Source organism: Falco punctatus, assembly GCF_963210335.1.
Source record: "Falco punctatus genome assembly, chromosome: 4".
Lineage (NCBI taxonomy): Eukaryota > Metazoa > Chordata > Aves > Falconiformes > Falconidae > Falco > Falco punctatus.
Genome location: NC_137583.1, coordinates 45,407,111 through 45,422,087, shown reverse-complemented (window position 1 = coordinate 45,422,087; position 14,977 = coordinate 45,407,111). Strand labels below are relative to the sequence as shown.

Here is a 14,977-nt window from a genome sequence, read left to right as displayed (position 1 = left end):
TCAGCAACTGAAGCCTGAGAGGGGCTGTACCACTGCACAGGTAACTGAAACAACTCACCTTTACTTCTCCTATTGCCGTGTAAATATAACACAAGGGTCTTCCAGCCAAGCATCTTCCAAAACAGTCACAAAAATCATCAGTCTTAGCCAAAGTTAATGGGTTTTTTCTGAACTGCTACCCTACAAAAGCTGCTTACAGACAATTCTCTGACTGGTCTCTACCTTTAACGACTATAAAGCACATACATCTCCACTGTACTGGCCAGACACAAGACGTGGATGAAAGTCACCCTCACACTTAAGAGCTGGGAGTAGTTAAATAGTTAAAAGAAAGCTTTTCCATAACCAGCTGTATTGAGTACATGTACTACAAATATTTTGGGTTTAGCTTTTGCACTGTAACCATCAGAAGAAAATGTTTCCCAAATTAATACAGAATACATGTCATGACAGCACATCTAAAACAACTCCCCCTCATTCCCATCATAAAGTTTCCATAACTGATTAAAACACACAAGCTCTTCCATCCAAGGCTGAAGGCCATGCTCTGGAAGTGATGTAAAGCGACTACAGAATCAGATTTAGAGTCAAGACTCATTCCATTTGCCCTCTGTCAGAAGCTTTCCTTCTGTGACCTTACATAAAGTGCTTCACCTCTGGGTTGAAACTCCTCCATCTGTGAAACAGCTAACATTTCCCAGGTGGCATACAGAGACACCACCACTTCATGTGGCATTTACTGGAGATCATTCAGCTCTCATTGCAAGAGCAGGATTGCACTGGTACCTCCAAAACCAAGGGTTTCCAGCCTAGAGACCCTTAGATCCTAGGAGAGGTTCACAGAGCAGCAGAAGATACACAAAAAAAAAATTTGAGCATATTAAGAACAGCTTAATAAAACAACTTGCTGTTCTGGAAAACTTTGTAAGAGATGACAGCTCAGGCAGAATTTTAAAACCACAACCTTTAAGCTATACTGAAAAGTAAGAATTAATTTAAATACAATTTATGCAAAAATGCCCAAGTATTCCAATATTGCTAGCTAGCTCAAAGTCTGTCTGAAAGAAAGGAGTAAGGATACTCTCAAATTACACCAGGTGGATTTCACTGAATACTGAGGGAGTCCAGCTCAGACTTCAAGCACTATTCCAACAGTAGTCTTATAAAAATGCTGAATAGGTACAGTTAGCTAGAACTCTCAGTTAAAAATAAATATTTTAAATTACTTCCAACATACCTGCTTTATTGTGTTCCTCGCTGATCTGTAGGTTTCTATTATTTTTTTAAACAGTTTTTCTTTCACCCATCAGGTTAAAAAGCCACTCAGACAGAAAGAGAAGCTGGTTAATTACAGCTAGAAAACTGGCTGTACACAAACTGCCAGCAAATGTGCAGTTAGATCAAGCTTGTGGGGGACAAAAAAATCTGTCAGTTTGGCATCTTAGGCACTACATGTAACAAGCAGATAATTCACCTTTTCAGACCCAATCAAGGTAACATTGCTTCTGTAGCAAAGATGTTACTTTAAGCAGTTTTACCAGCTCTACATCAGGCTGCTCACACAGAGCAAGATGAGACATTTAATATGTTAAAATCAAAGCAAGCGATTAAACACAGCAACACTGGGTTACAACCTATAAAACAGGAATAGTGAAATATCAGAAGCTGACAGTTGTTTCTGACCTAGTTTTAAGTGGAGAGCAGTCCAAGAGCCAAAAAGACTGAGGCGAGGCTGAAGGTGCTGAAATTCCAGTACTGGAGCTTGAAGTGCTGGGGAACAGGATTAGAGCAAAGCCCTCAGACATTCAAACTACTGACGAAGCTTCACAGAGAACAAGGAACTTAAGGTTCAAGAGCTTTAGTTCAATGTCAAGTGACATCCTGGGCAGGAGGGTTTAAGCAAGACGGCGATGAAGTAGCAGACACTGCAGGACCTCCTCGCCGTCTTGCTGAATGGTGGCTATGGAGCAGCGAGAAGCCAAGGCTAGGGGGAGATAATCTCAAATTCTGAAACACAGGAAGAAATAATTTTAAAACAGCATGTGCATATTCTGGAAGATATTTTAGCTGCTCTTCTTCGGAGAAGGCAAATGTGCTGTCAAACACCTGTGCTCATTTGCATAACAAGAGAAAAATTAAAACCTCGTAATGCGAGCAAAATGCAAGTGCTTGGGTGCTGAGGGCTACCTAGAGATACAGGGGGGCTGTCAAGTGATTTCCCCCCCTCCCCCAGTGAGCCATTCACATCTCCCCCGTTCTGCTGCTCCAGAGCCAAATTTATTTCCACCAGGCAGCTACACACTGGCTTTAAGCCTCATTAAGAAGCAGTATGTTGCTGGCCTGACATGTCAGATTTTTAAACGACCTTTGTACCAAGACCAGTGTTACCAAGCTGCTAAGAACAGAAAAGAAAAAAAAAAAAAAGCAGTTTTCCATGATTAGGAGAGGTACATTCTGGCTGTTTGCATTTATTTTAGTTCAAGAAAACCCACCTGTCAGTAAAGCAAGCCATAAAAAAAAAAAAAAAGCACAATTCTCTCTGAAGGGCAGCTGTGACGGCATCAGCACTGTTAGCCATTCTTAACATTGTACTTATCACACAAGGTAAACAGGAGTGACTATCAGTTAATGAACAACACAACCCTAAGGCTGAATTTTAAAGCGTTTTCTCCACTGCAATCTTTTAATGAAAATACAGCAGTTCTAACCCACCGAATTTGCTTACGAAAGCCCAATGTATTTTAGGACGTATTAAGACACCAGGGCTGATTCATTTGCCTATGTGCTCATAGGATGGCTTAAACGAGCTGCTGAAACATCAGTATGATCCTTATCTTCCACACAGCTTTCTATATTTTTCTCTTGCAAGAAAAGTAGTAAAGGCAATTTAGAGATCAGATTGACGAACTCGTTCAACCATCCCAGAACGCATCTCACCTAACATACACACTGCTGAGCGTAGGAAAACAAGCCTGGACCAGTTTTCTCCTTGTGCCCAACTATATCCTATTGACACTTAAAGGGAAGCATAATTACTAGCCTGACAAAGTTCTGCTTAAGACAATCTTCAGATGTTCCTCAGGGAGTCACAGCCAGCCCTGCTGGAAGACTCTACGACAAACCAAAGTCAACAGAGCCTGGATCCTAAAGGAATCCAAAAGAAATCCGACCACCAACGCCGCATGAGCCAGAACAACCTCAAAAGCTAAAGCAAGATGCTCAGACACTGCTTCTTTTGGCCTTCAGGCACACAGAGGTGCTCCAACACTGACCAGTACTCTGGGTACACAACCCAACAGAAACTCAGTATTCAACAGGGATGTCACTGAAATTTCATACCGTCTCACCATCTGCATGGGGGTGTTAAGTGATAAACGCAAATGTCAGTTTTTTTCTATCACTGAGGGAAGCTGTCCACAAAAAAAAAATCCAGCTGAAAGTATTATGCAAGACAACCCCACCAGATTTTCTACCATGTTATAACCTCATCATGTTACGTACCCACCACTAACGCAGCACTGCTAACCGCCTCCTTGGAAACACCATCTTCCAGGGGTGCTTGCTTTCTCCGATAGAAAAGCAAAAGCAACTGCCTGAAGAAGCCACTACCGAGTTAAACGAGGTACTGCCTTTCCTTCAGTGAGAAGCACAGAACGTGCACTGTTTCAGCTATGTCTTTATTTGCACTGCCAGGCTGGTTGGTAACAAACCTGCTCCAAAAATAAAGCGACAAACAGCAAAAGAAAGAACATACTCTTCTAAACTGGCAAAAACCTCCCTCCAAAAAAAAAGTGTCAGATGTTTCTTCGCTCCCCGCAAGGACACCTGTGAAAGTTCAGATTACAACAAATTCCAAAAATGAACATGAAAATTTTTCAGATAAGAAGAGTAAAAACATACCACCGCTGCTGACTAAATAGAGATTGACCACAGAGCTGCAAAAAGACTCCCTGGGTCCAAGCCCAAAATCCCCGAGAGATTTCATACCTTAAGATAGAGAATCTCTCTTGCCTGACAGAGTGAGTCGAGGCAGTTAATCTAATTCATACATGCAAAAGAAGTGGTATGGCCACTGAGCCAGCACTTAATTGTCTGACCAGAATTTTTGGTCTAAATATAACAATCTGTGCAATTTCTAGTTAGCTGAAACGTTTTGCTTTCTTAACTGAGCCCATCTGAGGTTAGATTAAAAGTGTGTTTCTTCCTGCTGTCAGCATCCATAAATTTAGTCTTAACGACAAGTAAAAGGCCTTTATATTGAGTTAAAAGGCCTTAATTGTACGAGAGCATTAAAACTTGTGACGAGATGCAGGCAGCACCTACATTAGATACGTTTCCAGTGCAAATGACGGCAGAGTAGGAAGGTCATGGAAACATGCCTGACGCTCCAGTATCAAACCTTCTAGGTAATAAATCTTTCCCCCTACCCCTTCATGTTAAGAAACCCAAAAAGAAAGTGTTCTAGATTTTAGCGCAGTGATCACTACTGTACCATTTTAATGCATGAAGAACACAGTCCTTAACCCATAAGATTTCAGAATCACGCTTCCAGAAAAATATTTGCAATTGGTTTTAATCACCACTATGTTCCATGTCAACTAAAGCACATATTTAAAGTCTAAGATATTTCATTTACATTTGTAAAGGTTAAGTATGTTTTACTTTATCCTTTATCCATTACCACCTCCCCCTTCCTATTTCCACATTTCTAAAGATCAAACAAAAAGCCGCTGCCTTAGCAAAGCTGTGCGTTTCAGGACTCTCCATCAGCACAGGTCTGCTCCTAGACTCCAGGCTGGGAGAACTGGTTTATTACAATACACTTGCTCAGCTGCATCGTTCTCTTTTAGAAAAAAAAAAAAAAAAAAAATCACACTCTTTCTGGAATAAAAGAGGATTGGTAGCCATCCATTACACCTGTCAGACCACCTCTGAAGCGCACAGAGCCCAGGAGCTTTTGGAAGCTGCATGGTAGCCACCCTCACCTCTTCGATGGGATCAGCGAATGTGGACCCCACTAATGCAGGATGCACTTCAGATCTGACAGCAGGAAAAACACACAGGAGAAGTATCAACAGCCTCCTTACCTGACCATGAAGAGCATGTAAGTATACAAATAACTAAAGGTTCTTTCTATTATTGAGTATCTACTGGGAAAGAAGGAAGCAAGAGCTTGTGGACAGGACCACCACACTCCCACCAAAACACACCTGCTCTGGCAAGCACGCAGGGAAACAGTGAACAAGGTCACAGTGCAGGTGTCACTGAGCACTTTTCAGGAGAAATTGGTCAGCAAAGCTCCTACGCACTTCTTAAGAGACTATTTATGGGAGCAGAAGTTGTTCTTAACTCTGAGAAGCAGCAGCAGAGGTCACGATTGGGGCTTCACCGGCTCTGATGGCTGAACAACCCTTGAAGCATGAACAGGTGCCATCAGTGTTTTCAAAAACCTATTTTAACGACACAGGAACTATCAGTTCAGAGCAAAGTCCTGCTCAGCCCTGTCTGTTGTCAACAGCACCCACATCAGACGCTGCTGAAGGAAATGAAGAAACCCTGTGACAGAAGGCTGCTCCCCTCTCTGACCTGCCTCAACCTCTTCCCAGCTCCAGTCATTTTACAGCAGTTTCATTCTGAATCATGAGTTTACGCCTTCGTTTTGGGACAGCGTGCTAAGGCCCCACAAGTCAGGGAGTTAATGGGTTGCTACGACCTAATCAGGCCTGCCACACCACACCTCCGGCAAGTGTCAGACGCACAGGGAACAACTTCAAAGGACCAGCAGACCTTATGCTCTCCCTATGAGCAAGGGCTGCTCCCTTCTCCAGGCTCCTGGTAGAAAGGTGAGCCCAGCAAGAGCAGACTGACTTGCCTTATATGGCTTCCGAGGCACAATTTCCGCTTGCCCAAGCTCAAGCTGGGTGGAAAAATTTGCTTCCTTGCTACTCCGCCCATCCCGGGCTCTGAAAAGCATCCACCGAATCCTGGATCTGAAAGGAATGGAAGAATTTACACTGACATCTGTACAGAGCTCAGCTCCCTGGAAGAGATAAAGCCATGGTTTTGGCAACAAGCTAGAACCCCTCAAACACCAGGGGAGAAGCGGGAGCCGAAGAGCCGACACACAGAGATGCATAGAGGAGTTGTAGCCACAGCTTTTATTCTTTGCATACCACACGACCAATTTTTCTTGCTATTCAGATGCACTTAAGCCTTTTAAATTTCATGGCAGCAAGCTTTACAAATTAATTATGAGTTGGGAACATTATTTCCTTTCACCAATTTATCCATAATACACTTTATACCAGGAGCTTCGTTTTCAGAATCGAATTAACGCAGCCTCAGCTCAGGTTTACACACCATTTTCTGCACAAGTCCATACTTCCTCTGGCAGTTACTGTTAGTGTGACTGAAGCCTGTCCTACCTTCTGGTCACAGGAAGGTTAAGGTAATCTAGGTCCATGTCATTACCAACTTCTCCGAGCATCAGAGAAAAACTCTCAAACTTACCCAACACAGACCAATCCTCCTGTTCACTGACATCCACACTCCTGAACATCTGCGGATGCAAGAAAGCTGCTGGCTAAAAATGAGGCACAGTAGCTGCAGTCAATTAAAAGGCTGCTTCGCGCTCAATAAATGCTCTTATTTTGTTGATTACCGTGGGGGTTTTATTTCTAAAAACGTGTGCATATCGGCTTTTTCTAGCCTTGATTGCCTATGCCAAGATCATACCTTTTTCCACAGCAGATTTTTCTCAGTGTAAGAACCAGGGAGAGATTTATCTCCAGCCATCCAGTGGTTTGTCTTTACTTTCATCTGCTCGTCACCAAATGGCAGAACCCGGCTTATCCACACACAGATTATCTCAGAAGAGAGAAAAATGGTGGCAAAGGAGCTTAAAAAACTAAGTTCTGCCAAGTCCCTTGTTCCCTTCTTTTTTGGGGACAGAAACACAGCCCATTTGATTTCCTCATAGAAACCAGGAGCCAAAACCAACTGAAATCAGCGCCGGAGCTGGAAAGGTACAGCAAAACTCACACAAACATAAAGTCTAGACACTGAAATGTGGAAATATGATTCAAATAACCACAACTGGCACATAATGTATTGATTGCAGCCCATCACAGAACAGGCCCTCAGCGGGTAAGAATATAGAAAGATTAAATTAGCATCTTCCACCTCAGTTGTAGAAAATATGGATCCTTTGGGCACACTGATATGGACTGAGCTAGCATTCCTTCCATCCTGCTGGGCTTTTTGCTAGGCTTTTAAGTAACACATCTGCTTTTGCTAAATAATGACAATTGGCTTAAACTATCCTCAGAGCACCGATCCTGTAGGAACAAAACTACCATGGGTGTCAGATGGCTGCGCTTACCAAAGCGAGACCCATCAGCTGAACTACATGGGCCTGAAAATATTCAAGCCACATAGTCAAAAGGATGTTTGTACTGATGAAATCTAAATACTACAAAGGTTCTGGCAACTAGTTGCTTTTTAGGAAGTTTCACAGCACTTGCTAAACCCCATCACATGCAGGCACAGAATGCCTGCATCTACCATTAAACCCAATGGCGTGGTCTGGAACGGGACCAAAGCCGGAAGCATAACTCAAGCCTTTGCTCGCAGTGCTATGCACAGATCATCCTTCAAGATGCTGGCTCCAGCCTTCTCCCTGCTATGCCCTGCTTTCCTGCAGAGCAGTATGCCCCAGGACGGTGCCCAGAGCCTCTCTAGATGGTTGCGGGTTCTGCACACATAAGAAGAAACAAGTAACTGGTGGCAGCTGCCCTTAAGAGACTCTGTAAAAGAGTAAAGCATCTTGGTTTTCCCTGAACGCCCTGGGCTAAAGTACTCTCTCCCACGTATCAAAAGAAAAGTTCTGTTGCACAGAGGGAAAGCATAGGGTTAACTCCAATCAGACCATACCAGATCAGGGAAGACAAGGTAGGTGGAGGTGGGCAGCTAAGTCAAGTCCGGCACACAAGCAGTAACCTCTTTTTGAGTTAAACAAATGCTGGTTTCTTTAAATTAAGAAAGGCACTAGTCCAATGTAAAGAAAGGAGAGACCAAGTGCACAGAGCAGTGTTTTTTCTAGACTGCCTTTTTACTGGAGCAATGCAAAAAGGATTGGATTTTGGAAGTCTGCTCTGCCAATGCAGCAGTGATACACACCACCACTCTGCAAACCAACCCCTGAGGGGTTTATCATGCTCTTTAAATATATTAAGTTCTATGGGGGGAGAAAAAAAAAAAAAACTAAACCTTAACAAAAACATCGCCAGTCAAAAGGCAATACTAGGTTACCATGGTGTGTAAAAGTTGCCTTATGTACATGGGATGTTTCTAAGCAACACATGAGCTACCATAGAAAACTCTTCCTATCAGCAAATCCAAGCTCCTTTCCTGGATAATGCATCTAGGTCAAGTTAAGGCACGTTGAATGTGGAAGCCTAGTTTTGGTGATGTCTCCTCTGTATCCACCCTGTGTAAAATATTAGCATAGTTCAAGTTATCGAGCTTTTTTTATTTTTCATTAGCATTAGGTTTACTCCAGATAATGGTTCCTCCAGAAACAGCATTAACCTTAATTATTCAGAGGTAACTTGATATCAGCCTTCCTGACATTATGATGCTGAGCTGATGACCACGTTTCCCCCTTCAACTTCTCCTCTCATTCCCCAAAACCCAAATAAAGCCAGCACATTACACAACCATGTTCACAAACTAGGGTATCCAGTACAGGATCCCAGACATACAGTATCTCTTCAAAGTCTACCTAAACCCGTGCAGCCACTCCATCCATTCAAATGCATTCCCTTGTGCATTAGCAGCAAAACCACTAAGTCAGCCAAAATGTATTCTTCTCCCATGGATTAGCTGGCACAAATGAGTACGAGAGTGACGCATGCAGTCTGTCCCTTCCCATTTTTCAACATGCACAAACACCAGGGATTTTGGAGACGCTTCACAAGTTTATGCTTACAAGTTACAGGCAGAACAGAGTTTAAATTGAATGACTATGAAACACGCAAATCGTTTAGGAGATAACATGTTTATTTACTAACAAGACCTCAAATGCTTTTTTCAAACAAAACTTGCCCTCCCTCGCCAGTGATAAAGGCTCTTCTGCTATCCCAACAGAGTCGGCACTATGCAAGTGAACTATTTCAACAGTCACCAACCTTCTGCCAAGCAGCACTATGACAAAAACTAACTAAACAGGACAGAGCACTTCAGACTGGTTCAGAAAAAAAACCCTGATGCTGGAGGATCACCCACAGAATCCACGCTCTGCCAGTCACTGGCTCAGGGTGAGCACAGGAGCCACTCAAGGCAGGATTTGCTGCAGCACACGCCGGCCAGCTATCACTTGGACATTGACTGCTCCAAGAGACTCACTTGCACAGTGTTTGATCAGATACGCTTCAGAGAAAAGTAAAAAAAAAATTATAATGGCTCTCCTTTCTCCCTTTGCTGCTGTTTAAGTGGAATAAGAAACCAACTATAGAATATGCTGAAAAGGACCAAGGTTTAGTCTTGCTGGGTAATGAATACAATCACCAGGATCCAGCTGCTTGAGCCATTGATACGGGTGCCAAAACACTCCACTTGCCTATCTTTAAAAAAAACACAACACAAACCCACACCACCACCACAGCCTCGCCTCATAAAAATAATCTAAGGGGTTAATCTTCCAGCTTGCTTCCCCCAGTATAGCTAGAAAGCAAAGTTGTTAATGCCTAAACTCCAACTTCTCCAATTAATGGTGTCGTATGATTTGCTGATAAAAAACAGATCACATTTGGAAAAAAAAATTTAAAAAGCATTATCGGTCACAAAGACACTGTCACAAACTTTCTATTCTCCCTTGGCACATCACCAATTAGACCTACTTCTTTAGTCTGCTACCACCAGTACAAAAAAAAAAGCATAATGGGTTTATAATTTGCCACCGAATCCCATAGCAACTGTACGTCACTTTAGATGTAAATTACAGACAATTCTTTCCCATGCAATTTGAAAACTATAGAGATGAATCTATAATTTGAGCAGATCCAAATGGTATATGGTTGAGAGAAAAAGCTACCCTAAATAATTGAAAGGAAACTGCCACAGGCCAAAACATTCCTCAAGCACAATGTTAAATGTCTCTTTGTCCCCTTCCTTCAAATGGGAGGTGCCACATTCAGGTCAACATTAAGAACATTTAGCAGGAGTTTAGCAGTTCAGTATGTTCTGCATATCCTGTCCCATTTTTGCTGATTGGGAGGAGATGTACGTGTACAATGAGCTTCCTTTCCAGCCAGCCTCCTCTGATTCATTTAGTCATGTCACCGACTCATGTTCCTGATGTCGTAATAGCTTCAATTTTGACGGACTACAGCATCAGTGAATTAATAGGACAGGAAAAAACAGGTTACAGGAAAGGAGAAGTGATGCAAAAAGCTTTAAGATAATTCAATGAATTTTGATTTGAAAGCCGGATTGTTCTTCTCCTCCTGACACCTGCAAGCAGCTTTCAATTCCCAAGTCAGCATGAATACGCATTACCCTAAAGACCCTGTAATGACAGCAGGAGGCTTCATTTTGTATTTCATGCTTTAAACACAGCAAGATGAAGGCATCTGTAACAACCTGCTCCAAAAGCAAAGTCTGAAAAAGTTCTGTCAATAAGCAGTGACTATGAGGGGTCGGTTTAAGCCTAACCATTGAGAAATAACTTCTGTCACTGCCAGTTTAAGAAGAGCATAGAAGGCACAGAGATGACTTGGGAAGCCCCGTCTATCAGACCACAGTTCCAAAATTCAGTTCAGCTAGTAGAGCACAGGGGCAATGCGCTTTGGTTATCACAGCTTAGCCCCCAATAAATATTTGTGCATCTGTCAAAGTTCACCAGCGAATCAACGGGTGGCTTATCTTCTTTCCTCCTCCCCTTCCTCCTCTTTTTTTCTTCTACCTCTTTTTCTTCCACCTGCTTCTCTCCTCCTTTTTTATTGTCTTTCCTCCTCCCCTTCCTTCCTCCTCTTTTTTCTTTCTCCTCTTCCTTCCCCCCCCCCCCCAGGTTGCTCCATCCTTCCCTTCAGCTCCTCCATCAACGGCTTCACCGCCCGTGGCTGCAACCTGGACCTGCTGCTGGACCTGGAACCCACCAAATCCCTCCAGGCGGCCACACCAGACGCTCCGACACCGGCTGCACTTTAAGTTGTGCATTAAGGCTTCTTCTTATCCAGAAACCCCCATGATGTTGCTAAAAAACCCAGCGCGAAAAGCAAAAGATGAATGCCACAGATGGAGACATACAACCTTGTCAAGTGCAGAGGACAGGGTCCATGATAAAGAACAAGAGAGGAAAACAGGGCAGGGGCACGAGGAGTTCCCTTGCACCTGGACATGAGCAGCAAGAAAGCTGGAGGCAGACCAGTAGAGATGGTGAAAAGTCATGCTCTGTCTTTTTTTTTTTTTGGGGGGGGGGGGGGGGGGGGGGGCTGGGAAGGCCTAAACAGAGCCTGTGCACAGACCCAAGGGAGCGCAGAGAACCAAAAGTTGTTTTAGGCTCACACACCAGATCAGCTCCATTTCATCAGCGGACAAACTGACTTGGGACACATTTTCCACCGCTCAGCCTTCAGCTGCGGAGCTCAGCAGTCAGCATTCAAGTTTCACAACTGTGTGGAAGCAGTTTCAGGGGCAGCAAGTTTCACAAGGAGCAGACGGGCGACATCTTAAAGATGTCCCCTAGGAAGCTAGTGTTATTTTTAAGACTCCTGTTTCTTTCAGGTGAGCATAACCCCCTGCTACTGGAGAAATATTTTAAAGGCCGCAAGGAGCCAAAAGCCCTGTGATCTGGACCTCTTCAGCAGCAGCTCCACGTTCTGTCCAGGATACAGGAACAGCTTGCTGAAACACAAGAGTTGGGCATCAATATACAGACCCACGACCACCTTCTTCACCAGGACACAGGCGATTTAGTAGACACCCAAGCGGGAGAGACTCAAGACGACAAATATCTGTTTGTCCATAGGCCTGCTGCCTGATCCACACATGGTACAGCTCCACACCAAGAATGCAACTGCTCTGGCACAAGGGACACTAAAAACAAATGGCAGCTCGCCCGGCTGGGTGATCATTTTTGGATTATGTAATCCCAATATATTATTATTAGACCAAGAACAAACTCAAGCAAGCAACTGAAGACATTACCCTGCCTGTTCTGGCAAAGAGACAGAGCCTTGTCGCAGAAATTGCACTGACGTGCTATCCTGGTGCATGAAACAGGTCAGACTGCACACATGTTGGACTTCAGGTAACACAAACAACAGTATTGGATTCCAGGCCATTCTACATATTACACAACGTTGCCGTCAGTTATACTACATTTAAAACCAAACCGAGCAGGAGAAGCCTTAGCAAATTTTTTCCATTTACCTACTGCAGACCAAAATTAAATCTGAGCCTAGACTGGACAAACACACACATCGAAGGTGTGTTATAAAGTCGCTTCTTGGCATCGCCAGAGCCAAGCATTTCAGGGGAAGCAGAGACATCCAACAAACTGGAGAAACTGTTTATAGAACAAATGCAGAATGAGCATATGTGTTTAATAGCCCACTAATTGTTGTGTTATTCACTAGACAAACAAGCGAGCTCTTCTGCCCTTATCCTTTCCTGCCCATTTAATCACCAGTAGCCTTTGACTATTTCTCTTTTGGGTGGTGGTGAAGGAAGCAAAGTTCATTAGTGGCCATGGGCCACCAAACAATCTAGAAACCAGACTTCATTTAGAAAATAAACACCACTATTCATGTGTGACATGGACTCAGAATAGCTTCCCAAAATATTTAACACAGCTGCCTGTAGTCTTCCTACTCTCCCTCTCCCAAAAGAAAAGGCTTTCCTAATACATAGGAAAACATTTCTTCTCATTGTTTGCTTTCTTTTTCAGAGAAAAAAAGCTAGTACCTCAGTCTGTCCAAGTCACTTATTGCTACTGACTTCTCATAATGCTGATAAACACTCATTAAAATATAAGTTGATAAATCCTGGTACAGTAATTACCTTCGGCCTCATACAGACATTGCCCAATTCAGTGATGTGATGTAACCAACACCCTAAATTAAAAATAGTGTTGTGACAACATATGGTTTATCCTACAGAAGCTGGCAGGCAAGACGCTCCTAATGACAAATAGGTTAGGTTCCCAGCTTCCCCCTGCTCCCTGGCAAGGTGAGGAGACAGATACGCTCTTCGCAGGATCAGAAGTGGAAAGGAAAAAAAAAAAAAAACCACCATAAAATTACAATAAAAAGGACAGCTTTTAATCCCTCTCTGGTCCATCCTAGCGACAGATGCCGAGTATTGCCATTATTCTTTATTTACATGACTAATAAGCTCTCTGGATGCATTTCAAGGAAATGTCTCAGAAAAGACAATCTGGAAATTTCAAAATAGAGCCCCAGCCTGAGCCTGCCCCTCCGGGGGGAGCGGAGCACTGGGCCGGGGGGCACACAACCGGGTGCTCCGAGGAGGTGGCAGTAAGCAAGGGACATCCCCACACACCCCCAATTCAGGATGCCAGCACCGGGGATGGACCCACCCCGCCCCCCCTAGGGCCATGGCCCCCCGGGCCACGGAAACCCACGTTCACCGGGGTGGGGGTGGGGGGGTGCGCACCCTCTCACACGCTCACCGGGGCGGGGGTGGGCATCGACGTCCCTCGCCCCCCTCCCTTGCCACTTACCGGGGACTGACGACAGCTTCCACTCACCTACCGGGAGGGCCACCAAGAACCCCCCACCCCCCCGCCATCTACCGGGGGGTGGCACCGAGACCTCGGCTCCCGGGCCCCCACAGTCACCCACCGCGGAGGGGGGGACACACCGTGGTCGCCCCAGCAGTTACTGGGGGGTACACAGACATCTCCCAGTCCCCCCCCCCAGGTACTTCACCGGTGATCACAATTCCCCCCTCCCCCCAATCACATACTGGCGGGGCCGCACTGGAGCCCCTCAACCAGCACTGGGGGGGTACTGGATGTCCCCGGGGCGTTACTGGGGGGGACACAGCGAGGCCCCTCCTGCCTCCCTCAGGCGCCCGACAGCAGGGCCGCCCCCCCACCCCCCCGGTTTCCCCGGTCACTCGCGGGGAAGCGGGAGTCCCCCCCCACCTCCTCAGGCCCTCACCGGTGAGGGCCTCACACCGAACGACTCCCCCGCCCCCCCCAAGTCATCTACCGGGGTCCGCCCCCCCCCCCCCCCGTCACACACCCCGCAGCGGCACGACCGAACACCCTCTCCCACCCCATCTCGTGAGAAGACGACCCCCCCTCAAAAAAAAGACACCGGTGCCAACCCCGCCGGTGCCGCCCGCGGGGCTCCGGCCAGGGCCTCGTGGCGGCCACCCGCCCACCGCGGGGCCGTGCCCGCCGCCCCTACCTTACAGGCCTGGTAGCTCTCGAAGGCGCGCAGGGCGCTCTCCGTGAGCTTGACGTGGAAGACGGAGACGCGGGTGCCGCGGCCGAGGCGGCCACAGGACAGCCCGTACCCGCGCTCCGGCTGCAGCGCCGCCATCTTGGGACCGTCTCCCCCTCCGCGCCTGGGCCGCCGGGGCCTCCCGCTGCCGCCACGCCCCCTTATGTATTATTCATGAGTCGCCCTGCCGCCGCTCCGCCAGCCCCGCCCACCTGGGGCGCCTGTTGCTGGGGCGAGGAGGTGGGCAGCGGGCGCTCCCATTGGCCGGGCCCCTCCGGCCTCCGCGTGGGATTGGGAGATGGGAAGAGAAGGCGGGATATGCAAATGAGGGCCGCGGGGCATGGCGGGGAGGGTGGTCTGGTGCAGCCCTTCAGCGCTGGAGGACCTCAGAGAGGGGGCGGTGGGCCGGCATCCCCCGGGCACGGCCTGGGGGGCACGGCCATCCCCCCAGCCTCGGGCAGGGCCTGCAGGGTCCTCCTAGGACAGCGCCCGTAGGCCTTCCC

General features: G+C 46.2%; 1 protein-coding gene across 1 annotated transcript in view; it reads right to left on the bottom strand.

Annotated features, from left to right (window-relative positions):
- The window catches only part of ELL (elongation factor for RNA polymerase II), a 53,500-nt gene extending 38,878 nt beyond the window's left edge, over positions 1 to 14,622 (bottom strand). Inside the window, exon 1 of the mRNA XM_080384191.1 lies at positions 14,439 to 14,622. Coding sequence (XP_080240317.1) covers positions 14,439 to 14,573 — 135 coding nt within the window. The 5' untranslated portion in view covers positions 14,574 to 14,622. The remainder of the gene's footprint in view (positions 1 to 14,438) is intronic.
- Positions 14,623 to 14,977: the final 355 nt, after the last annotated feature.